A 25905-nucleotide genomic window follows, 5' to 3' on the forward strand; every position below is an offset into this window, starting at 1 on the left:
ATCGGACAAATGGCCAAAGCCTAATCAGATGGAAAAGGCTGGGGGTTAAAAAGTGATCCATGGCATATTCAACTTCACATTAAATGAGAATAATATGTTAGTAACTGTTTCTTTCATTTGTTCTTATGCTTCATCTGTTCATTCACTTATGGGGGACAGCCAGTTGCCTCCACAGTGTACGTGCGGTTTACATTAGCTCATATGGTTGCTTTCGTTGACGGAGATGTCTTCAAGCTGAGAAAGCTATCAAATACTTCCTAACTCCAGTGACAAACTACCCGTTGGCAGCTGGGAGCCTATTTCAATGCCAGCCTTTCCCAACAAGGTGCAGTAAGGCGATAGCTCTCTGGAACTGTGTCACCACCGGTGTGTGCTTTTGGCCTCATGTCACAGAATTACACAGATCCCTGAAGCATACAGTGGCTGATTTTTATCAGCACGTTGCTGCTTTTTCTCTTAATGTTGGCAAGAAATTGTAAAAGATCATTTGAGCCAGGTTTAATTCCTCATGGCTGAAGGCAGAGACACTCCAACAAGAGAATTATTCAACTAGCAGACCTCTCTGTAGCCTCACACTATTGCACGTGTCTCCTTAAACCACCCCCAACTTTAAGTATCTTCTGAGCAACGGGTGCTTTAGTTAGCCACTTGTTGAGCCATGCTTGCGTTTTTCTTTTCTTTTTCTTTTTACCATTTACTGTTTGATAGCAGTCTCCACTTTGCCTGTGGCTCATGAATTTCTCTCGCTCATTTTCCTCCATGTAACGCACAGGCTTCCATCTGCAAAGCATTACAGTAAATGACAGGAATAGAGAAATGATTTCACACACGTTCCGCATGGGCCAGATGCAGCTCCAGAGTCACTGCCGCAACTAAGTCTCATGTGGTAGGAAGAAATAAAGAAAGAGTAAATAAGTCTTACCCTGCTGCATTTTAGTGCATATGTTTGAGGTTCACAAAGTCAGTGCCTCTGCCCTGGTGCTGTATTATCGTTTATATTTGTCATTCAGCTCATGTGTGTTGGTCCGGCATCTCCAGATTTGACTCTCATAATTTTTTATGCTTTGTTTTTACAACTTGCAGCAACCAGCTGGAGTAATCATAAATATTACCTCATCCTCACCAGGACCATGCTGCTTTTTTCACAGCTTTTATTTGAAGGAGTCCATAATGCATATTTTTAGTAATAATAACTTTATTATTATTTTATTATATGTGTGGAAATTCTTAATATTGAAAATGTTATTATGTTTTTCGTGTGTCATTTGTATGTAGCTAAAGACTTTAAAATCCTTCTTTCCTATAACTACCCTCTGTAATATCAGTTCTGGGGCTGAGGCTGTTTAGTGGATTTGTTACCAAAATCTACATTTCTACTTAAGCTAATAAAGCATTTAACTGTATAATATTTTATTACTTATATAATATGATTTAAGCTTTTCTGACTTTAAGTATATTCTAGCCTCTTAGTTAAAAAGTAACAAATATCTGCTGTCAACAGATATTATCCAGTCTCATCAAACACTGCTTGAATAGTAGAATAGTCTATTTTTGGCCGTCTTCACATAGTTTCCTGGTTAAATGTCCCAAGCAGCAATGCGTTCCTGTAATCTGTTTCACATATTTACACATATTTAGCGGACAGGCATTTGGTCAGGGGTGTAAATCAAAGTGGCGGTAACAGCATTCTGCGTGCCATCAGCACGTTGCGCTCCTAATCACCAGGGCTCAGTAAAAGATGGTGAGGCAGCCTATAACACTGCCCAGGGGAACCAATAAAACACTGGTTTGGTGCTCAGCCAGTTCTGCAGCCTGCTAGGGGTTTAATGCTTGAGGCACTTAGTCATACAGCACCATGCTTGTTTTTTTTAGTTTTTTTTTTTTAAGGACTTAACTGAAAATTTCTTCTTGTCAGTTTTCATAAAAGATGCGCTCTTTAATTTTCTTGTAGCTCACTTCACTGTTATTCTCCTCGAATCCTCTTTTCCGTCTCATTTGGTCCTCTGAATATGTGGCTGCACAGAGTCAACCAGACTGTCCCCACCCTGTAGTGAAGCAGATGTTAACGATTACATCTGCTTCATCTTTTTGGTCTTCATTCGTCTTTTATTTATTTATTTTCTTGCCTCCATGATACGTGGTAACCTTTAAAGTCTCTATTTCATGTTTAACTTTGACCAAACACTGTATTTAACTGTAGATCTTAGCTGACACAGGATTAACTGTTTGGCATAATTATCCAAAATAGAAATATGACAATTTAAAGTAAAATTAAAATGATTGTGAGGACAGTGGGTGTTCCATAGCACACAGACAGCTGTATGAGAAACACTTTTGTCTCAAAGGCACATAATACCACGGTCTCTAGTTTGGGTTCCTGGGTTTTTTGATGCTATGGCGAGGCTTCTGTCCATCGATTCGCAAATCACAAGAATTACTATTCCTTCTAGTATTGGTTAGATTTTAGTGAAACTTGTGCACACTGATGTGCTTAAGATCGAGGTGTAGGTCTTGTAATATGATGCAGATGATATATGGCAACTCATTTTACATTTTAGGCCGCATATAGCCCACTTAAATCTTGTGTGGGTCGAATCAGTGAAGGTCCCCTTCCTCTACGTGGCCTTATGTTTGTCTGTATGGGGTTTCTAAATATCACATTACTTTGGACCTCTGGCGTCTTCTTCAAGTTCAAACGTTCATAAAATGCCTTTTTTCTTAAAACACTTGTTTTAAATTCATCTGCCTGTCTTTGTATTGGCAACTTTTAGGAAGTGATAGTCGTATAAGGAAATTCTAAATATCACATCCAAACATTTTGTCACATTTGACCTCTGATCTCACTTTTACATTTACATCTGCCTTTCTTTCAAATTGATCTTTCTGTGTTAACGTCTCGGTTCCTTGCTCCTCTTCGGTGCTGGTCCTCATGTCTGTATTAGTTCTCTTCATTATTTCCCGTTTTTACTTTGAATTCTGGGTTTTCTTTCATGTCTTGCATTAGTTTTGCTGTCTGTCGGTTTGATTGCTTTGATTTACTTTCACCTGTGTTGGTTATGTCCACCTGTGTCTCGGCCTCCTCCTGTCTACTCCCTAATCAGCACATTTTGTGTATATGTGTGTCATTTATCTTTTGTGTCCCCTTAGGTTGATCTTTTTGCTGCTTGACCTCTTTTGGACTCTTTCCATCTTTTGTTTCTTTACCGCCGCCCATTAAAGCCTTGTTTTATTTCTTATTCTGCCTGCTTGAGTCCTTGCGACACAAAAATGTTATCAGAAAGGCTAAACTGAGTGTAAACTGTCTTCTACCTTCCTTTCTTCTTACTGACCTCAGTTTTCATGAGTTGAATGGGTCTTAATAATACACGTACATTCCCGTAAATATCAGTGTTTAATGTTAATTACATTTTAAGGGCCAGTTCCTTTATTCCTAAAGACAGCTAAAAGGGATTAGAGTTGGATATTTGTTGGCTTGTTTGGCTTATTATATGTTGTTTGTGCTTGCTTTGCTGTAATTATAGGTTAGTTCTGCATGTGCAACAACAGTTATTTTTCTTGTGGAAAATTACCCCCTTTGCTTTTTTCCCATTTTTCTTGCTCACTACACTCTTGTCTAGTGTAGGCTTATTGAATATATATAATATAATGATAAGGTTAATTTTGTTATACTACATAAAGCACAAAGATGATGAGATATTTACACCAAATGCTGTAAGACCCTTTAAACGCATCTCCACATTTGTCCTGGACAAACAGACCCCCACGAGGACCCGAGCATAGACAGACCACATAACCTTTGTCGTTTCTCTTCCTTTGTTTGTCTCTATAATGCACTCCTGCTTTTCTTCTTCTTCTCTTTTGCAAAAACGTTTCTGCCCCTCTCTGAGCCTGGTTCTCACGAAGGTCTCTTCCTGTTAAAAGGGAGTTTTTCCTTCCCACCATTGCCAAGTCCTTGCTCATAGTGGACCAGCTACTGTGAATTGGTGCTTATAATATGATTGAACTGAAGTGAAACTACAAAGGCCTAACCTTCATTATCACGTCTGCAGATCTTTGCCAACACACAAACGTGTGCCTCGGTTTGAGGTGTTCATGTTTTGTTGTTCACAGCATGCCTGTGGCTTTTTACTTTTAGGAGCTTTTTGGGACAAAAAAACCCAAGAAAAGCATCCTTGGAGCAAACACGGGCCAACAATGAGTGAGAATGAGAGCATGGTAACCACAAAATGACATTTCACTTATTCACTCATTCCACGTGTTGTCAGCCGGCACAACAAAATGCTGTCTTTTAAATAAACAAAGCTAGCTTTATGATCTCTCTTTTTTTTCTTCTTTTGGCTCCAAAAACAGTGTCCATCACATTTTAGAGAGTAACACTGATGGCACATTTTGTAACCAAACAATGCAGCTATGCACATTTGCTAAACCATTTGTCATAATTTTCAAGATTTTTACCTGTGACAAATCTCTGGTCACACAAAGTGTGAATATTCATTTGCTTTTCTCTGGCTATTCCTTCAATGTTATTTTGTTACACAAGTGTTTCAGGAATGCCTAACATCTGTTACTTTTTGAAATTTTGAAAAGCACAAAAGCTGCATTGCTTTCCTAGGACAGCGTGGGAATGATTAGTCGTTAATTTTCCATCCTCTGTCTCACTGAGAGGTTGAGGAGATTATGTCCTTCTTTAGTGTTTAGTGTATGTGCATAAATATTTGCAACTCTGTACATTTGCGTTTTGTGCACATGCACGCCATCCTCCTCTATCCACAACTACATGTCTTCCCGTCACACATAAATGCGCTTTGACGGGAGTGTGTGTGTGGGCTGCCTAGAGACAGGCTGGGACCTCCTCTTAAGGCTTGAGCTGCCTTTCTTCCCACAGCACCCGGCAGGAGGATGTCCATGGGAAGTATAGTGCCATGGAGAGGGGAAGAAACCTGGGAAAGAAGAGGGAGTACCTCAGAACATGCATGGTTAATTAGTGGCTGCTATGGGAACTTGAAAGGGACAGAGAAATATGGTCAACAGAGCGAGCAGCAAAGAAGCAGAAGTTGTCACTATTTGTGTGAGTGCAAACACATAATGCTAACATTAGATACACCATATCAGATAAAAGTGAAGTGTCGTCTGTTTCCACCCATCCTCTCTTGTGAGGTCTAAACATTATATTTCAGTGTGTTCCTCATAAAGCTGTCTTCCTTAGAGGAACCTTTCGCACATAAATTATTATTGTGTGTTGTGCCGTCCATCGTTGGTTAATCAGGCCCGGTACGGCTCAAGGAACAGTGCGTATCCTGAATTTTACTTATTGTTTAGGGTTTTAAAAAAGGGCTTGGGGTGGTTACACAAAATATATTTTTACCCTTTTTTGGGGGGGGAATTAACAAGCTGTATTACTAAATCTTGCTTTGGGAACACAGACAGGATGTCATAAAGAAAATAAAAAAATGGCTCCTGTTTTTCATATATTTATTATTTTGTTTTTAATACTTTTTATGATTATGATTTGGGGCTTTTTCTCATTTCCATATGGTCTGGTTATTCCCTTTTGGTCTCGTTGGAGCTAGTTATGTCAACATAAAAAGCCCTCAACACAAAGACCTCAAGAATCCCAACACTGAACTTTTAGTGATTGCAGGAGCTGTTTGTTTCACACAGAGGAGGGCGAGACAGCAAATACACGGAGACCTACAGAGGTCAGACCATAGTTCACTTTGAGGTTTACTAGTCTGTTGACTTTGTGCACGCTAGCACTTCTCATTAAGGAGCGAGACAGAAATGGCAGACAGCACAGCTGGTTCATTCCTGCCTTAGAGCTGGACAAACCATTAGAGCACATTTTATTGTAGAAAGGATAAAAACAATCTTGGCTTTACTAACGTACATTATCAAGCTGATTGAGAACATGCTTCCTTTAGCATCTGTGTGGTTTGTATTTTTATAGGTATTATTTACCCTTCAAGGTCTTTAGAGTCTTTGGTGCCGTGTCAGCTTGTGGTATCTTGCATTTGTAGACAGTGCACTTGTTACTAGTTATCTGTTCCCTTGAGTTAAAATTGAGGGATTTTTGCAGTGGCTGAGGGTTAAGAGCCAAGGTAGAGAGACTGAGTGGCCTGTATATAAAAAGATAGACATCCACAGTGAGTCTTGCTTTAAAGGATTGATCTCAGCATTTTGGCTTCTGTCATCTTCTAAAAGTGGGACCCAGAGGTGGCCATATTTAGATATTTTAAATATGAATATTTTACTGTGAGTCTGTGTGGATTTCCTCATTTGCTCACTTTGCTCACTTTTAGACACAGTCTCAAAATAACGATTAGAGGAACTGCAGGTTTTCAGTTACGCAGCAGCTTAGTTTTTCTTTCCTGGAGGTTGCTTCTTAGGATTTAGAGGGACCTGTCCCTGGGTTAGTCTAAGACAGTAAGATTTTTGTTTATCCTAAAATGTAGTATTTCCTTCTTTATTTGTTTAGGTTGGGTTTTTTTATTAGTTTTTTTGTATATCTGTGTCTTTCTTCTTTAGAGACTAGAGGGTTTTTTTATTGCCTCACACTGCAATTCCCCTTCAGCTCTACCAAGCATATTAGCAAGTTTGAACTTGATTTGATTCCCTGGTTTGTAACTTCGTTAGGCAAGCTGTTATTGTTCTCATTAGACACTTTATTCATTACAGCTGATGGCTGTTTTCAGTTGGCAGTTAAAGAGCCAAATACTTTCCTCCGAGTTTGGTGGAGACCTAAAAGAAAGCAAAGGGGACGGTGAATATTTGATCTTTTTTGGCATTTGACATTAATCACGACTCTTATCACTAGCTGATAACATCACCCTGTGTGTGCTGTAATTAGAGAAGTGTTTGCTAAGCTAGCTACGTCAACTTAAAAGCTATTTTGTCAGTGTTGTGTTAATAGTGTCTTATGTTACAAAAACAATCCATTAACCCAGGTTAAAAAAATTATATAATATGCAAATGTGCACATAAACACTTCCCTTCAACTCCAACTGTCTGTCCTGCACTCCTTCTGTGCTCACTTCCTTCTACCTCTCAGACAGATTTTCAGCTTGCACTTTGGTATGCCAGGTATTGAGTAGCAACAGCATGCCTGTGGTTAAGTGCAGGAATGACTGAAGCTTAGCTATATTATGTTCACTATGACAATTGCAGGATTGGTACTATGGCAGAAACTCTTTCAGAATGCAGAGAGCAGCAAAGGTCCGATCAGGTCATCCTGGTGCTTGCACATGCATAATTTACACTAAAAGATGGTGTTTAAGCATCTTAATTTGGTTTTTGTTTTTGCAATATTGACTTTGCTTACATCTAATTATTCCAGCTTCTGATTTAACAACTTGCTTTGTTAGATTTTTCTTTTCAAATAAATACATTGTGAGAAAACATCAATGTTTAATATCTCCACAGACTAAAAGTCCACCCCTCTGATTCATAGCGAGTCAAATCCCGTAAAGTCCACCGAGCACAGAGAGAGGGTTTGTCAGTATTATTCTTTCACCTCCTCTTCTTCTGTTTAATGCCTTTCACAGTACTGGGTAAATCTTTCAGTGTTGTACCCTACATTTTTTATTATCCCACCATCTTTCCATGCCCAGATGCAAACTGTGTGGTCTTACCTTCGTGCTGTGTTTCTAAACTACTGCGGCAGCGTTGCTACACACTCTCTCAGCCACTGTGTGTTGTTTTGTAATGATACTGTGCCTGAGTCTGAAGCCCTTGTTGCATTTTTTTTTTTTTTGTTGTTGCTATTCTTTGACCAGGCAGTCACATGAGTAATTTAGCTAAAAATGACTAGTTAAATAAAAGACTAAAAACAAACACGCACGCACAGATAACAGGTGTTCGCTCAGCTGCGACGCTGATACCATAAAGAGATGGATGCAAAGGACTCGACATTGAGAAAAGGTCAAGAGGTTGATTAAATGAAAAGAGAGAGCCAGGCTCACGTCCCGGTGTCTGTCGGGTTTTAGAAGAAGGGCCCAAGCCGCAACTGTTATTTTAGATTTTCTGTTTCTTTTCACTTCATGACAATCCGGCCACCTTCGTGTTTGCAGGGCCCGTCTGATTCAGTGCAACTTGAGCACCACTTAGCTTTATCCTCTGGAAGAATATGCATGTGCTGTGTTAACAAATTGCTCAAAGCTGCTTTGTCATGTAGCGGATGGAAATGAGCCCGGGCCGAGCAGCCTTGTAAATATCTGGTGAGCAGTGGTTGCTGTTAAAAGACGGTGGCTTACAAACTATACTGGAAGTGTATGTTTCAATGCGAACTTCAGAAATGCATAGCTTTCCACTGTTCCTTTTACCACAAACTGTTATGTTTATACATCTCATTAAACTTTTTTTGTGTGCGTGTTACTGGAAAACTATCCGTCAGTAATTGTTTCAGTGATTAGGTGGTCAAAAAATGTGGTTTCTCCGTTGACCAGACAGAGATGGTGGAACAAGAGAAGAAAAATGTGTTTTGATGTGTGCGGATGGGGGCAGAAATCGGAGCCGGTCTGCTCGTACCAGCAGCTCATCAAGGCTATTGAGTATAGGCTATGGTGTCTTCTGTAACAATCTCTCGGGTTCTCTTTGGAGCGGGTATCGCTTCATTCTAACTCTCCCAGATGTTGCGTTATGAGCTCAAAGCATTCTTGGACACACACAAGTATGTGGACATGCATAACTGTTGTGATTTACTACAAAAATGTGATAGCGATCTTATCTTTTACTTCTCTCTCTCTCGCTGACTCTCTGCTCTCCCTTCCTCAGTCTTTCGCCGTGTCTCATAATAAATCTGTTGTTCTGTGAGTTTTTTATAGTGTTTTACGGTGCTTATTCCTGCTTCTACCATTAAAGCAGAAGATTTAGTGTGGGCGTGCTGGACCTGCTAAAGGTAAAACACAGAATTTCGTCAGAGGGTCACGGTTAGTGCAGCCAAGCTAAGTCTTGAGGCTGTTAGACCGACCCCCAACGATGTGGTTAGGGATTTTTAAACCAAACCTTGTGTGTAAATTTTCACAAAAGATCACACTTGTCGTTTTGAAAACAATCCTTTTCTGTACTCCTGAATGTTTTTTTTTCTTTTTAGAGATTTAGGATTGTTATCCAACAGGACTGGAATTTCTGCTTTTGAGATATGAGAGAGATTGGTGGCGGGAATAGAAGCGATAAAGGTGGTGATTCAGATTGAGCAGAAAGAGCAAGTATGGACACAGTCATATGAATGTGTGGGTGTGTGTAGGTGTGTGTGTGTGTGTGTGTGCATGATACAAAGACTCGGATCCACAACAGTTGTGTGCCAGAGACGGACAGAATGAGACTGATAAACTCGCTGATAATTCAAGAGTTGAAGACACCACAGAGTCAAAACATGTGAATGTGGATCCTTGAAAGGTGCTCCGCTCAACGCCTCAAGAATGTTTCTTCTTGTGAAGAAGGTTTGAAGAAGTTGTTTTAGGGTTTATGTTTCTCCCTTTATTTTTCTTCTTCCTTCTCTCGAGTTGACCCCTTTAACTCATCTGCACACATGTAATGTACTCGGGCTTGTAGGAAAAACAAATATTAAGCAGTCGTGTTTTGCGTACATAAATCACTGGGTTTTATGGTTTTAGCATTCCCAATAATGCAGACTTGGCCGGCCATGAGCGGGTGTCTCGCATACACTCAGACATATACACTAAGGTGAGTATGTTCTGGAGGTTTGAGTCAGCAGTTATGAGCTGTTCTTCCAGACCATTAGCCTTGAAGAAAATCAGAGATTTCCAAACTGTCGGCTGGGCTGCTGCTGTCAAGCACCAGAATGTCCTTCTGAGACTGACCACAGTCTGTTTAGCTGGACAATATTTTAACAGGGCTGTAAGTCCTTCATCAAGGCCATTATTGGTGGATTGTGTTTTTATATTAGACTTTACTGAGCGCTGCAGTGTGTGTAGCGTAAACCAGCAACAGTTCGGGGCACATGTGGTCTTTCCACAGCAGGAAAAATAGATTAGAGTGGACCTACGTCGCCAGTGTGATTCCTGTTAGAAATGTACATTTCAGCTATGGCTCTGGTATGCAGAATAATTACTGTGCACTGCGTGATGTCGATGGGTGATTGCAAGCATGCCATTCTAATTCTCTGGTTTTATTTTCAAAACCAGAAGATATTTTCATTTTTGAGTCAGAAAATAGCAAAAACGAAGTGGATTTACAAAGACACCGATACAGATTATATGCAGCTTGCCTTGTGTTACCTGCTGAGATATACCGTAGTTTTGTAAATATCATTTGTTTTAGTTGTATTCTATTCATTTTGGCTAATTATTATTAATCTCTGTGTGTTTTTTCTATCACACAACATGAATCGCGACAGGTTTAGAGGAAGGCTGCCTCTCCCCGAGCCTGGCTCTACGGGAGGTTTCTTCCTGGGTTGTGCTTGCTCACAGGGGATCGTCTGATTGTTGGGGTTTTCTCTGTTTTCTTTGTAGTATTGTAGGATCTTTATCTTACCATAAAAAGGCACCTTGTGCTTTGAGACTGATAAATAACACTGAATTTGATAATTCAGTGAGTGTAATTATTTCTTCAGATAATTTTTAGCTTTGAAACTAAAGCAAGTCTCCACATTTCCTTGTTTCAGTGTATCCAGTGATCGAATAATGTCTTTCGGATATTACTATTGTCCAATAATCTATCAACTTCAAGTCAAGAGTGCAAAACAGTTCCACACTTCCTCTTTAACATGTGTACTGTATTTTGTGTTTAGCGTTTAAATTACAACCATGACAAGAGCAGGAGTTTTCTCAGGTAACCTAACAGCAGAGAGGGTCATAGCAGTCGTGACCCTCACCCTTTTGCTGTCTGTCTTCTGTGCCACGTCCTCTCCTCTCTGCTCTGAGGCAGTCACAACTACCAACTGGTTCCCAGGCCCTGAGCGACAGGTCACGCTATGGTTGTCTAGCCTGGGCCCTTGATGCTGAACCCCGAGGTTAACGCGGAACGCATCCTTTCAGGGGTGCTGTGATCATCATCTCACCTATTGCACCTACCAGCTTTTTAGAGATATAGAGACACAACACACAAACATGTCTCGGTAATGAAAGTAGCTATTTATTTCCTCTAGCACGCTAGTCTTAATTCCTAAAGTGTGTTTCATGCATATGAGCATTTTAAGTATTTGTGTTTCCCATTAGTGCATCCTTATTTCTCCCTCATGCCCACCCACATCCTACAACAAGCCCATTCCCACTGAGCACTGACAATCAAGAGGCTGAGCCCTCCCACCAGTTTATGACCAGTGACCTGACTGTTTTATAACTGAGCAAGTCTGGACCAGTTTTCCACACATTTGTGTGTTTTTGTGCTGACATGAGCATCTGTCATTTTTCAGATAGTATTTTTTTTTAAAATTTATCTTAGAAAAGCATCTGTATGCGTTTCATCATTTTAGTGTACATATCTGTTCAGCCCGATTAAGCCCCCTCGTCCTTAATCGGCCCTTCGTCCCCTCCAGTGAAAATAAAGATCAGGCTTTTCATTCTTCATGTCAACATTATGTAAAGCAGATGTAATGCCGATCATGTGGTCATGCAGCATTCTGTTAAGTTGCCTCGAGATGTGTTGAAGCTGCATTGCAATGGGCTATTTTCAATAGCCCAATAGCCCATTCACTGGTTCAGGCCATTTTTCTGCACATGTTTGGTGTTTTGCAGAGATGCGTTATGTGGCGGCAGCAATATTAGTAGCAGTGTTGCAGGTCTTGCTGTTTCTGCCTGCGGAAATGGATTAAGTGAGCGATTGGCCGCACCAATTTGGGTAGCCTGTGTCGGTATGAAGATAATTTGGAATGCTAATGAAGCGTTATTCTGTTTCTTGAGGACACGAAGAAAAATACTGTGGAAGCTTCTGCATTTTTTTCCATTTGGCAACTTTGCGTGTGGTTATATGTGGAATTGTATGGTGGGTGTCATAAGGGTCACTGCAGACCTGTTGACATCGGATTCAGTGAGTTTAATTAAATCGTGGTCCATGTACGCATGTGTACGAGTACATGCACGTGTGTGTGTGTGTGTGTGTGTGTGTGTGTGTGTGTGTGTGTGTGTTGGTCCAGAGGATGGGGGCCCGATGGAGCAAGGAGAAAGCAGAGAGCAGGCGCTTGGCAGCCCATCTGAGGGGTTCGTCAGTGGGGCTCAGACACGGCCACAGCTGGCCTCTCCACTGACAATCCTGGCTTTTCTCCCCCTCTCAGGAACGCACTGCGTCAACTCTAATTCCTTTCTAATGAACTGGCTACTGAAGGTAGCTATGCCGGCAGACCCGGCACACTTATTAAAAGCACATAGTGGAAACTAAACACATACTCAGTGGAAAAAATATGTCACACTTTTGTACATTTCAGTTTTCAGCAGGATGTCTGTGCAGCTTGGCTCAAGCACCCGTTGAGAAACCTCAAACTCATGTCTTTGAACCTGCAGTCAGCTCAAGCAGAGCTGTATCTTTAGATTTTAAACCATATGAGAACCTACAGTTTGTCTCAGTGTGAAGTTTTTTATCGCCTTCAATTGAGCCACAAAGACTCCTTTGTCTGATATGATCTGATGATCCGTGCGGTTTACACTGATTCACTGGTTCAGTTCAATTTTCTAGTCCAAATAAAGATAATATCTCCATATACCATACCTTATGCATGGAACAATGATGTACATGTCTTTGGGAGGTCTGAAAATACTTCTGGAAATCACAAACAAACCAGATTAACCAGAATAATCAAGCCACAAATAGATTTTAGAGTAAATAGCATTAATTTTTAAATTACAACTGTACTTTTCAACATGCATAAAGAGTCAAAGATGTTAATGGCTGCAGACATGACTGTAGAATGCACTATCCAATCAAAGTGTGCTGGGAGATGCCACTCTGACACAAATCACCTACCTAAGCCTATTTTTCTAATGCTGCGACGTTAATATGTATCGTCCCTGTTGTATAAATAAATAAAATGCAAATATAAAACATTGTTACAGACTGTCATGGTAGCTTCCTTGCAGTTGCCTCTTTCAGTTGACAGAGTGCATCACTGGATCATGGAAAAAGAGATGAATCTTCAAAGATGAGTCCACTCCTTGATGGATCAGATCAGTTTTGATGGCCTGATGGGAGACTTACACAGAGATAGTAACGTGGTTTTAATGCTGTGGTCTATCGGTGCAGTGCTGTATTTAGTATCAGAAGGTCGGAGCTGAAACTTTGGTTTCCTCTTGTGGGAGTGAGATAAATTTGGACAGTTTTACGTGAGGACAGTTGAATGTATTTCAGTTAAAGGCTAGTACAACTATGATACAGAGTGAGTCGAGCAGCCTCACTGTGACCCTTTGCTTTTACTTCTGTGGTGCAGCCTGTGGATCCTCTGTTGCTGCTAATGGAAACTGCTAAGCACATTGAGACAACACAAAGCACATAGGTTTGATTGCTGTGTCAGTTTACAAAGGTGACAGAGTTCGTCAGCTTTGATGTATTGTTTATTTGCCTGCGTCTGGCACCCTTGATGGATCGTGATGCTATAGTTTGAAAGCATTAGTCTGTTCCAAAGCTTTTGTTGACTTTTTAGGTGATCTTTTCCATGATTATCCATTTTCACTTGGATTATCTCCTATGAAAAGTATTCCCTTTTCTTTAATTTCACATACTTCGTTAGCAGTACGTTATAAACCAACCTCGAATTTTCCATCCTGGAGACAAGCTTACAGCTTCTGTGAATCCCATTTAATATCAGTGGATTATTCCACTCCAGTCCCTTCATTGTCGAGGTAATGTTAGCACCCGTATGCCCGCAGCGCAAGTGTGCATAAAGCCATTAGCTGTGTCCAACTCATTTACACAAAAGTAATAACACTAGAACAGGAAGGTTGTGCCCTTTCACAGAAAGCAATAAAGAGAGGAAGAGGGCAAGGTTATCAGGAGAACAAGTAGATATTCTGCCGGTCATATGAACTGTCTTCATCAGATAGTGAAAATAACTGAAAAGCATGTGCTTATATGGTCACACTTTTAGTTGGGAGATACAGCTCTTAGTTACAGCCAGATGGTTATCACACCAGATATTTTTACAAATCAATTTTATACTACAGTACATATGCCACATTATTAATCTACTTTATGTATGTACATGTGAGAACAGATAGAATAAGGTCAAAAGTATAAATAAAACCTAGTTGAAGGTTTTACGGTCATTACAGCTGTTACTTTACAGCCATACAAGTGATGGTATCTATTTTGCTCTATGTGAAACTCAGAACAATATCAGATGTCATGAACCTTTTCCCAGATATTCGTAGTGTCCAGGGGACAACTAATGTAGAATCGCTGATCCATCGTCTTATGATTGCAAACCTGCAAACTTGATGACAATTGCTGTACTTTGTAACACAGTGACATATTAGCATGCTAACATGAAAATAACTAAGCTTGTCTGCAGGATAAACCTTATACCTGCTCAACAAACATGCTAATAAAATGAAAGCTAACATCAATTATATAATGCTACTAGGGCTGCCACAAACGATTATTTTGATAGTCGACTAGTCACAGATTATTTTTGCGATTAGTCGACTAATCAGATCATCATCCATTGGACATAAAACGTACAGCTTATTACACTAGCATGCATCTGCTCTTATATAACTATCATTAGCTTATAGCTTTAAGTGTTTAAGGTATGTGCTAACTAAAAATAAAGACAAGATGATAGTTTATTAAATTTAAATGAAATTTGCAGATTGTTTCGGTGGAGTTTAATAAACTAAATTATAACAGGACACCGGAGTATATTCTCGAGCATCTTTAATCTCTTTTCAACTTTAATCTCAGCCAAACAGATTTACTCAGGAACAAATAAAATACTAAAAAAGCCAAACAATAAAATTTTTAAGTTATCTAAGTGACTCATATATCATGTTTAACCTGAGTAGCGAAAGACGGCGGTGGGTTTGAAGACGATTTGCGGGGAGTCCGGTGTTCTCACAGGCTCTAGTGAGCCTTGCCCCTGGCTCGCTATCAAGCTAGTGGGTAACGAAAACGTCGGAGCGCTTTTGAAAATATGTGGTGTCTTGATAAACTGAGCAGATATTTGAGGTTTACACAGCTACATTCTTGCCAAAACGTTTATTTTGTGACCCAGAAAGAATAATGAGAGTAATATTAAAACTAACTAGCTGCCGCCATTGTTGTAAACTGCGCTGGGCTGCGCTATGAATTCTGGGACACAGCTTCTTCTTCTTCGGGGTTTAACGGCAGCTGGCATCCTTGTACATGCAGTGCTGCCATCTTCTGTTTGAGTCCGTTATTACACTCTTAAATCCTACTACTTATTCCTGCATCTTTTGGGATCTTACAAATCTTCAAACGATGCGTCGACTATTAAATTAGTCGTCGACGATTTTGATAGTCGACGTAATCGTGACTAGTCGACTAATCGTGGCAGCCCTAAATGCTACCCAGAAAGAGGAGGCCTTTGAGGAATATGAAGCCAGCTCAGTTTTTGACATTCAAAGCTCTGAATGTGACCGCCTTTTGTTCTGGGGAGGCCAGTCAATGACTGATAGGGTTCCATTGTGTGTTTTTCTATCCAGGCATGCTTTCACTGCATGAGCGGTGTGTTTGGGATCATTGTCATGCTGAAAAATGAAGCTGTTGTCTATCAGATGGTTTCCAGATGGTACTGAGTGATGGATTAAAAATCTGATGGTACATTTCTGCGTTCATATTTCCATCAATATTGACAAGATTCCCAAACCTACTGGCTAAAATATAGCCCCAAACCATGTCAGAGTCTCCACTGTGTTTTACAGATGGCTGTAGACACTCACTGTTGTATTCAAAATTTGAATACATCGCTTTATAAGATATGTTGACACTGATTTTCAGTCGTTCTTGTATAATTTGGCATGACTCAGTCCTTTCTCCCCATTTCCCTTCCTTAAGAATAGCTTCCTGACAGCCACACTTCAGTGAAAAGTAGTTGGATCAACAAATCCATCTCTCAGATTTGCTGGGGAGACCACGTTCATGCTTCAAAATCAGTGATTCAAAACTGCTAAAATGTGCTCTGACCTATCCCAAGAGTCTTTGTGGCCAAATAGTCCAATAGATAGCTGACCAGCAGGATTGCAGTGAATCAGTCAGATACAGATGGACAAGCTGAAGCTTTCAGTCTGTAGAGGCAGGTGGGCTGATAAAGTGGGCTGATTGAGGGTGAAGGGTCTGTTGATCTGTGAACTCAGAGATAGCGCTGCACCCATCACTCCCACTGACGGGGATGACATAACCAGGACACTGATAAAGAAGATGGGAGTAGGGTGGATGGTGTGAATAAAAGGCAGGTTATATTGCATACAAACATTACAGTGGACACTCTCCACTGCTGTGACTCAAGATAAAGTCAAAATGGCTTTTTTCTGGTGGAACTTGGTGAACTCTGAGTGTTCTCGTCATGAAAAGTAGTATTTTTATAGGTCTAGCACATGGTTACAAGCATACAGCATCCTCTACAATTAGCCTCTCACTTCAAGTGAAGAAGAATACTTAAACAGGGACAAAAGGAGAACCCTTTTATAGAAGGATTAACAGCAGCGAGAGGGCGAATTTCAATAAAATAGTTAATAGTTCGAGTGTTTGTCCATCCAGTCTGAATAAGACTACAACAACTGAGCTGGTTTCATATTCCTCAAAGGCATCCTCTTTCTGGCTAGCTCTTACCTGTCATCTGGAGCTTATTGAGCTGTCTACTGTGTGTGTGTTTTTGTGCGCGTGTGTGTTTATAGCAGTAAGGTTAGCCAAGCTTTAAGGCCGTGATCTCACACGACAGAGAAAGGTCCCTTTGAGTGATACAGATCTGGTCGTAGCTCAACCCATAACATTATACCTCCACAGGCTGCTTCCATTAGCTCCACCTATACTCTTTATACTGTAACAGTACTGTTCGTGTCTGATAGCATCGGTGTGACTGGATGTGCCTGCACACTCACAAGCATTGTGTGGGTGTGCATTTTCATATTTCGGAAGAACATACGGTACAAGAACGTGCACCACAGTGTGCTACTGAAAGGACTGTGTGTGTGTGTGTGTGTGTGTGTGTGTGTGTGTGTGTGTGTAAATTGATTGCTGTGCCCATTCTTAATGTTCAGTGACTGGACATTTTTGCTTGGTTGAACTCCATCAACCCTGAAGTTCCTTTCCAACTTTAGCTGCAGGTGCCCAATTATATGCACTTCCCAAATCTTGTGCATGCCAAAAATACAAACACACACACACACACACAATTTCTGCACTTGTCTTTCATCCACATGTCTGCTTTTCTGGCCCTCCATTAGCCAGTTATTCCAATAAAATACACTATCTCATACATTATCAAATGACAGCACATTCTCACAATAATACTATACCTGTGCTGATTCTGACTCACACACTCGCACACACAGACTCACTCACACAGATGTAGGCTGGGGTAATATACCCATCATATCTGCTGGTGATGAAGGCTGCTGTCATGGGGCAGAAGGTTGTTTTATGATGGTTCATTTGGGCCTGCGTGAGGCAGCAGTGTGAGGCGATGGCAGACGAGACAGGAGGCGTGCTCTCTGTGCTCTGCTTTGTGTAAACTCTGACAGGAGCAGAGTCCCAGTGACAGACTGAAGCCAGGGGGATTTGGGAGCACCGGGCGGCTCGTTGCAAATCATTGCAAGAGTTTGAAAGGTGTTGAGATGTTAGTGGGTGTAGATGCGACTGAGAAGAGTCTGGCAAAAGTTAAATCTTTCAAGGCGGGGTTGCTGAGTTGTCATGTTTTCCAGCTGATATTATAATAACTCGTAATAAGTTTTCTCGTTTGGTTTTCTCTTTTTCTTTCTCTTCTGCAGTATTATTTGATGGCTAATTAGTACATGTGGTTTTAACTTGGAAGCACACACCCAGCACTGGAAAGGTCTTATGTCTGGATTAGCATGTCTGGCTGCGTTGAGGGCTACATTCGCACCTCTCCTGAATGAGCCCTGTAATTGTTTTCCTTTCATTCATAATCAGCCCGTGTGATCAAGATCTGCATAACAAGCTCAGACCTCGCACTTAGCCCGGTGTGAGTCTAACTGCACTGTGTCATTAATAATACATGTATGCATACATCATTAAGCTGCGTAATTAGCCTGTGTATCTTGTAAATCTGTGTGCATAAATATGCACATGCATGCTTTGCGTGAGTTTTCCTGTGTGGGAAAATGCTCTTGTGGTGAGGCGGAGCATGAAATACGACAGTAAACACAGGCCGCTATCAGTGATAAAGCTCCGCTCCTGTTATGTGGATGTTTGACTTGTACTTTTACTGTGAGAAAACCAGAGATAAGACCTCAGAAAAACTGAAGGCAATTTGGAGAAATAATTGGGGATTGTGGAGGACAAAGCGAGCTCACGGTTGTAAGCAAAGTTGTGTTTTTGAATGAGGAAGGCTTGAACGGGTGAGGGACAGGAGGACAGGCAGCGAGAGGGATGTGGGAATGGAGGTGTTTAGGGTCTCCCTGTGGAGCGACTCGGATATGGGAACACGGAGTCGGCCTAATGAAGCGTGGCCGCCCCTCGCTGACTTAACAGGCCTGAGATACAGGCAGGGATGTTGGGGGAACAGAGAAGTCACAGGTCTGATACTCGTCCAGTTTTTGATAGAGAAAGAAAGAAAAATCATAAGAGGATGAGAAGAGAAGGGAACACTCGTTAAAAAAAGACTTTCACATACTGGATAAACATTTAAGGAACAAAACATTAAAATGACAGTCACGTTGTTCTGGAGGGAGACGATTGATCTTAAAAGGTTTTAAAAGATTATGTTCCTTGATGTGCGCTGGGTCATTTCTGCCGTTGTGGCTTTTGCGAAACAGCTGATATTTCAACAGGTTTAAGAGCCGAATACTTTGTATGGGAAGAAAATCATAGTGGACTCTTAGCTATTGACGTCATGGGGTTCAATGTTGGGACCGGCAATTTTGTGGTGCCATGGCGGTGCCAGCTTTTTGGCACAAGGAGCAATACTTTTATTTATTGAATTTTTGCATGAAACTAGTTACAGATTAGAAAGTAGCAGCACATCAGTGGAAAGAAAAAGGCCACGGAGGAAATGGGTGAGTGCAGAGTAATATAAAGTGGGTGTGTGATCACCTGTTTGATAGCACTGCAAACCAAGTTTCTTAGCTAAACTGTTAAAGTCTGTGGCCATCAAACTCCATTCTCAAATTCATCCAAAATACATTCTTTCTCTGGAACCTCTCGCACATGTACACACGATAAACCCTCGCGTGTCTCCGTTCCCTGTCACTTAAGATACCCAAACTAAGTCTGTCATTATGCTGTCATAGTTGAAGCATTACATCACCAGTCTGTCAGTCACAGTTGATGTGCAGGCAGCCAAGTGGCGTTCCCCTGGAATAGCACCATTACACAAAGTCTTCATCATAAACCAATCATTCGGACTGCCTCTCCACTTCAATCAGACTATCCGTGGTCTGTAATGGGAAGCGGTTGGATCAGCCAGCACTCCCTGTCCTCTTGTCCCGTCTGTGACCGGCCCTGGAAGCTAAACTGGAAATGGAGATTTAAGAGCAGAGACCGAGGTGGAGAACAGGAGATGTTTGTCAGCATTGCCAGTGTTTGCGCAAGTGTTTCCTGTTTGGTCACCACATCCAATTGTCCTTTCCATGCTGATTAAAATGGCTCGCTCAGTTTCCGCAGCCCTCAATCTTCTTAACTCAAATCATGAGAGAAGGCAGGTGACTGTGGCCTTGTTTTCAGCGTGCATGGGTGAAAGGTCAAGGTTGAACTAGAAAGTTTGAAGAAAACATTAATGAAAAAGTGTTGATAATAAAAGCTGGATTTGGAGATTTAAAAAAATCTTTTTAATCTAACAAATCACAATGTTGATAAACTACGAAACTTGTTCCCAGTTCCAGTTCTCCTCCCCGCTCACCTCCAGTAATGTTTTACATTTTTAAATAACATTTGGAATGTCCGGCATTTGCCTCATGGTCTCCTCTCCTCTCATTACTTATCGTCACAACCTTGTTGGTTTTAATGCAGTAACAAGTCGTGTTATTATTAAATTTATTTTACCAGGAAGTCCCACTGAGAGCAAAACCTGGCCAAAGTTACAACTATATAACCGAAGTGTCTCTAAAAAGCTGCAAATGCAACAAAAATATAAATTCACAATATAAAAAATACAAACGCATATTTAAAAAAAACTTCCAAATATTAAACAGCTTCTCAAAAGAAACATCTGCAAGAAAGTCTCCATCACTGCATTCCTTATTATGCTTTTAAATTCACCAACAAATTTAGGCTTTTCTGTAAATTATTCCATGTTCAATGTGAATAGTGAGAAAATACTGGTTTCTCAGATCTCTGAGTCGTAGCTAGCCTCAGGACTCTACTGCCTCCTTTACCAAAAAAATGGGCATACTACACCATCTAGTGGCAGCTTACTAATGCTTAAACCCAAAGAGGACTTGAGTGTATATAATTTTGAATGACAAGCCACTCTCTGCTGAGCCAGAGACAGAGGATTGCCATAGCAGGTAGCTCCCCCTGCTTTGTTGTAGCAGAATCTTACGCCTTCCTGACCCAACCCTGAAGGGATTTGAACCAGCGCCCTTTCATTTACCAAGCAAATGTGTATATCATTTTGAATGTCAGCTTCTAATGTCTCTTTCTCTCTTGTCTCTTTTCTTTCAGTACACTGATCCCACTATTTGATGAGGACACAGGTCTGCTTCTACTGGCTGGCATGGTAAAAATATATGCTTGAATATTAAATTTGTTGTTATTGGTTATGTTTTTAAATACCAGCTGGAATGACCACACCATTAACATCACCTCTCTGATTCTTATGCAGGGAAACACTGGGATCGATTGCTTTGAAGTCTCTTCCTCCGAGCCTTTCCTCTCTCAAGGTGAAGCGCTGTTTGTTATCTGTCTGTACAGATGTCACAACCAGTCGTCTTTCCTAGTATCCTGATCCATCTCTTCTTCTAATTCTCACATCCATAGTCAGCCACTGTCTGACGGATACCTCAACAAAAGGCGTTGCCCTGGTCCCCAAGCTTGCCTTGGATGTGATGTCCTGCGAAGTTGTGCGTGTGCTTCAGCTGACAGACAGCTGCATCCTGCCGATCAGCTATCAGGTCCCTCGCAAGGTGTGTAGATGCACAGCAATACTTACAGCTCGCAAATAAAGGTGATGGACTTATTTTAAGTTCTCCGTGTTCATTTTTTGTCTTCCAGAATTCAGGTCACGAGTTTCATGACGACCTTTACCCAGACACGGTGGGCACAACCCCAGCCATGTCTGCTGAGGATTGGTGGAAGGGAGGGAACAAGCAGGTACGAGATCCCTATTTTCAAAAAGCTTAATCCAGTCTTCACGCTGCACAGGAAGCTCAAGCTGTTTGTTTTATTGTAGGTGGAGAGAATTAGCCTGCACCCAGACAAACGTCCCAAACAAAAGGCAGCACCAGCAAAACAGACACCTGCAAAAAAGGAATTGGCCAGTGGAGGGAGCAAGGAGGTGAGATGCACAATTATTCAAAAGATGGGCAAAATCTCCCAATTTAAACTTGATTTTCTTTTTAAAATACCAGTGGATTGAGGATAGTAATCCCATCTCTCTTCCCCACAGGATCAAGCTCGCGACTGCTCTACCTCCAGCAGTCCTTTGAGCACTCCCAGCAGCAGCGCCGCACCGTCTCGCTCTCCTTCCTCCACCTCCGGCCTCTCCTCAGGCTTTGTTCCCAGCCCCAGTCCCAGCCAGAGTGCCAAGGCTTTCCAAAACCTGATGGGTAAAAACAAATTAAAATACACAAACGCGCACTCTTAATTTCTCCTTACCCATGTTGGTGTTTTATCTTTCTTTACACAGTAAGCTGTTAATATTGAATTATTGTTATTTTTTTATTCAGGGCCAACTTCCAAGTTCCGTCATATCCAGGGGACAGTCATGCACCGGGACACACACATCACCAACATTCGTGGCCTCAACCTGACCACACCTGGCGAGTGTGACGGCTTCTGTGTCAACCGCCAACGTGTGGCAGTGCCCCTCGCCATCTCCGGGGGACAGATTGCCGTATTTGAGGTACAGCAGCAGAAGAAAAATAGAGGGATGTTGTTTAATAAAACTGCAGATCCCGTTTTCCCCTGTAGTTAGTTATATTGAGAAATTAGACATTTGTGTGCTGTATCTATGTGTGTGAGTATTTTTAATCCTTTCCTCAGCGCTCCCAGCCTGGCAAACTTCCAGATACAGCCCTGCCCACCATCCAAAACTCTGTCAATGTGGCTGACTTTGCTTGGGACCCCTTTGACACACGCAGACTTGCTGTCGGTGAGTGCATATGCACTTTAGGGTAAATTGGAAGTGTCTCAGTGTGTATTTAACCTGCTTGTCTCTCTCTCTGTGCATGCTAGCTGGTGATGATGCTAAGATCCGGGTTTGGCAAGTACCAGAAGGCGGGTTGAAAGAGACCCTAACTGAACCTAAGATCATCATGCAAGGTAAGCTCTAGTTTTATTTATTGCAAGTTAGAAGGTATGCAGATGTTTGTACTGCGTGTTCCCTTGCAATACACTTTGCATTCCCTCCAATCTGTAGTTTACAGAAAAAGAGAGATGATCTGAGAGTGCGTGTGGTGCATTTCTCTACTGAAAAGGCAGAACTTTAGCCAAACTGCCACTGACTGCGAGCAGTCAGTTAGTAGAGAGCCTGGTGAAGGAGGTCCTAACTGCAGTGATACCAGTTATTTTGTGCTTTGGTTACATTGTGATGTTATCGACGGTACCTGAGATTGCATCAAAGTTAAAGTGAGGACATTTAAGTTTGAGTTTCAAAAGTAGTTCAAAAAGAAATTCCCACCACGCTCCTTAACAAGATTACAGACAATACTGACTTCTGAGGCGACACTTTGCAGGCCACACAGAGAAAATCTACTCCATCACGTTCCACCCTCTGGCCAGTGGACTCCTGGTTTCTTCATCATATGATCTCACAGTCAGACTGTGGAACCTAGAGACCGGAAAACAAGTCAAAGTTCTCGATGGACACCAGGACCAGGTGAGTGATCAAGAAGTACATGAGGTTAAATACAGAAACACTTTGTGATTTCATTCTGTGTTTAAGAAGCCAAAGAAAATGATGCCGTATGTGCAGACTGTCTGCACCTATTTGGATATCTGGATCAGTTTCCATACAATGTCCTGATGAAAACCTGATCATCTTAAAATTCCTGATTTCTTCTTCATCTTCTCTTGTGCTCCTCTTTGTGGATCTCATCAGGTGTTTGGCATGGCGTGGAGCCCAGATGGGAAGCTTCTGGCTACAGTTTGCAAGGATGGGAAAGTTCGTATCTACGATCCTCGCAAATCCACTTCACCTGTGCAGGTGTGTATCACCAACTTTCTAGAAATGATTTGTGTTTTGTAAAAATCGGACAAATCCACACATCTGAGCCTCGTTTTTGAATTCTATTCTGACACTAAGAAACAGACTCCTACAACATATCGACCTGTTGTGCTCATTTCCAGCTCTATATTTGATATTCTTGGGCTCTACTACAGTAGTTTCACATGATTTACAGCTCAAAGAAATGCTTGCATGTATTTTCGTCAGGTGCTCAGATTTCCTTAAAGCCATTAAGTCGTTAAGTCTGCCTATCTGGGGACACCGACAGACACTTACGTGCTAATTTCGCTCTTCTTTCAGGAGGGCCCGGGGCCTGAGGGCCACAGGGGAGCTCGTGTGGTGTGGGTCTGTGATGGCAAGTACTTGCTGGTGTCTGGATTTGACAGGTACTGCAAATGTCAGAGAGTTTTTAAGCAGGCAGGTTGTTGGAGCACCAACGAGAAAGTCACAGGAGAACTTGTCTACTCACTCCTTTTCTTTCTTCTACAGTCGCAGTGAGAGAGGACTGTACCTGTACTCTGCTAGCTCCCTGTCCTCTGGGGCAGTATCCAGTGTTCCTGTAAACGTCTCTCCTTCCACACTGATCCCATACTATGACCCCGACACCAGTGTCGTCATCCTAACTGGAAAAGTGAGCACACAAACAGAAATATTTACTCCCCACAGCCATTGTTCCATGAAATAAGATTTAACCTGACTGTGTTTCTTTGTCAGGGTGACACCAGAGTGTACATTTATGAGATCGTCCCTGAAGATCCATATTTTATTGAGTGCAGCAGTTTCAATTCTCCCGAACCACATAAGGTGTCACGATCACTCCCTTTATGTTTCATTCATTGTTTTCCGCTTCTTTTTAAGTTAACTGGATATCGTTGAACTAAATCAAAATGTTTCCTGTTTGCAGGGTTTGGCCTTTCTGCCTAAGACTGAGTGCAATGTTCGCGATGTGGAGGTAGCTGTAGGACTGATGCTCACCAAGACAACCATAGAGCCAGTGGCCTTCAAAGTGCCAAGGGTCAAGGTGAGCCAACTGCATCACCTTGTGGCCACTTTGGAACATTACATGCTTTCCCCTCCTGATGCTTTTTCTAAAAAGTAACTGTAGCTCTTACTAGACGCTGTATACCTAATTGTGTATGGCTTTTTTGTGTCTCCAGAAAGAGTTTTTCCAGGATGATGTGTACTCAGACACAGCGGTGTGGTGGGAACCAGCACTTACTGGCTCTGCCTGGCTCTCCGGCTCCAACGGCCAACACAAAAAGATCAGCTTGAAGCCTAAAGACATGACGCCAGGTGCAGGCAGCGACACAAAACATACACACACATGCCCTTATCTAGCATGCCTGTCACTCCAAATCAAGATTCTTACATCTACAGTCTGCGTGTCAGCACTAGACATGTCTTGGTATGTTTATTCCCCATCCTCTAGTGAGTGAGGCCCCCAAAGAGGCTCCAGTGAGGAAATACCTTCCCTCATCTGTTTACCTGGAGGAAAAAACTGATGAACAGAAGAAAGACGAGGTGAAAAGAAGCTCAAATACTGTATACTTTTATTTCGAATAGATCTCCAAAGTTTAAGTATTTAATACTTATTCAGTACATAATAAATTATTAATAAATGTGTGTGTGATCCAGCTTCTGAATGCCATGGTGGCTAAGCTGGGAAATATGGATGACCCACTACCACAAGAGTCCTATGAGGGGGTGGATGAAGATGAGTGGGTAAGTGAATGTGATCAAAATATGAATGTGTGACTTTGATCTTTCTTTCTTTCTGAATAAATACTGATTGGTTCAAAAAATGCTGATGTTGAACTAACAGGAACACACGTAATCAGTCAGTCAACCTCAAGGAGCATCAATCTCTGCAGTTAGGAAGCGTAAACCACTGTTTCACTTGTTTTGGCTCAAATTAAAGTGACAACAGGTGCACTGTGCAACATTGTGTAACACACCCTCAACACTGGAAACTGTGCTGGGAGGCACGGCAAACAATCGGGAGAAGCCGGACAACCTGAGCAACCTGAACGAGCTGCAGGTGCCGGCTCGTGTTACCAGTAATGACAGCGCAAAACTTGAGAAAAATCAGTCAGGAGTTGATAAGGAGAGCACCGTGGTGTGTCGGCACCACCTGCAAAACCATTCCCTTTTAGGCCACTATAACTCTCATCTGATTGAGCATGTGTGGGTCAAAAGGCTGCAGAGGCCTGGGTGTCATTTCCTGTCATTCCCTCCTGTCCGCTCTCCACTGTCCTGTGCAATAAAGGCTAAAAATGATAAAAACATCCCCTTTTTATGGATGTCTTGTTGTTTTCTCTCCAGCGCACCTGTTTTCACTTTAATTTGCACCAAAGCAGATGCGATGCACAATGAGTCACAATAGCTTATGCATCCTAACTGGATAGATTGCTATCGCTGAAGTTTAACTGACTTTGTGT

The 25905-nt window shown here is 41.7% G+C and overlaps 1 protein-coding gene across 2 annotated transcripts in view; it reads left to right on the top strand.

Moving 5' to 3' along the window:
* Nucleotides 1-25905, top strand: part of LOC120745160 (mitochondrial import inner membrane translocase subunit TIM16-like) — a 111299-nt gene that overhangs the window by 79192 nt on the left and 6202 nt on the right. For both annotated transcript variants that reach the window (XM_040049878.1, XM_040049860.1), the window contains exons 10-27: nt 20746-20800; nt 20906-20963; nt 21061-21206; nt 21295-21393; nt 21473-21577; nt 21689-21848; nt 21969-22144; nt 22285-22393; nt 22477-22563; nt 22977-23119; nt 23342-23446; nt 23768-23853; nt 23957-24098; nt 24182-24271; nt 24372-24488; nt 24625-24760; nt 24897-24988; nt 25103-25189. In XM_040049878.1, the coding sequence (XP_039905812.1) occupies nt 20746-20800; nt 20906-20963; nt 21061-21206; nt 21295-21393; nt 21473-21577; nt 21689-21848; nt 21969-22144; nt 22285-22393; nt 22477-22563; nt 22977-23119; nt 23342-23446; nt 23768-23853; nt 23957-24098; nt 24182-24271; nt 24372-24488; nt 24625-24760; nt 24897-24988; nt 25103-25189 (1993 nt within the window). The remainder of the gene's footprint in view (nt 1-20745; nt 20801-20905; nt 20964-21060; nt 21207-21294; nt 21394-21472; nt 21578-21688; nt 21849-21968; nt 22145-22284; nt 22394-22476; nt 22564-22976; nt 23120-23341; nt 23447-23767; nt 23854-23956; nt 24099-24181; nt 24272-24371; nt 24489-24624; nt 24761-24896; nt 24989-25102; nt 25190-25905) is intronic.

The sequence above is a fragment of the Simochromis diagramma genome, unplaced genomic scaffold, assembly GCF_900408965.1.
Source record: "Simochromis diagramma unplaced genomic scaffold, fSimDia1.1 OVJJ01000321.1, whole genome shotgun sequence".
NCBI classification, from domain to species: Eukaryota; Metazoa; Chordata; class Actinopteri; order Cichliformes; family Cichlidae; genus Simochromis; species Simochromis diagramma.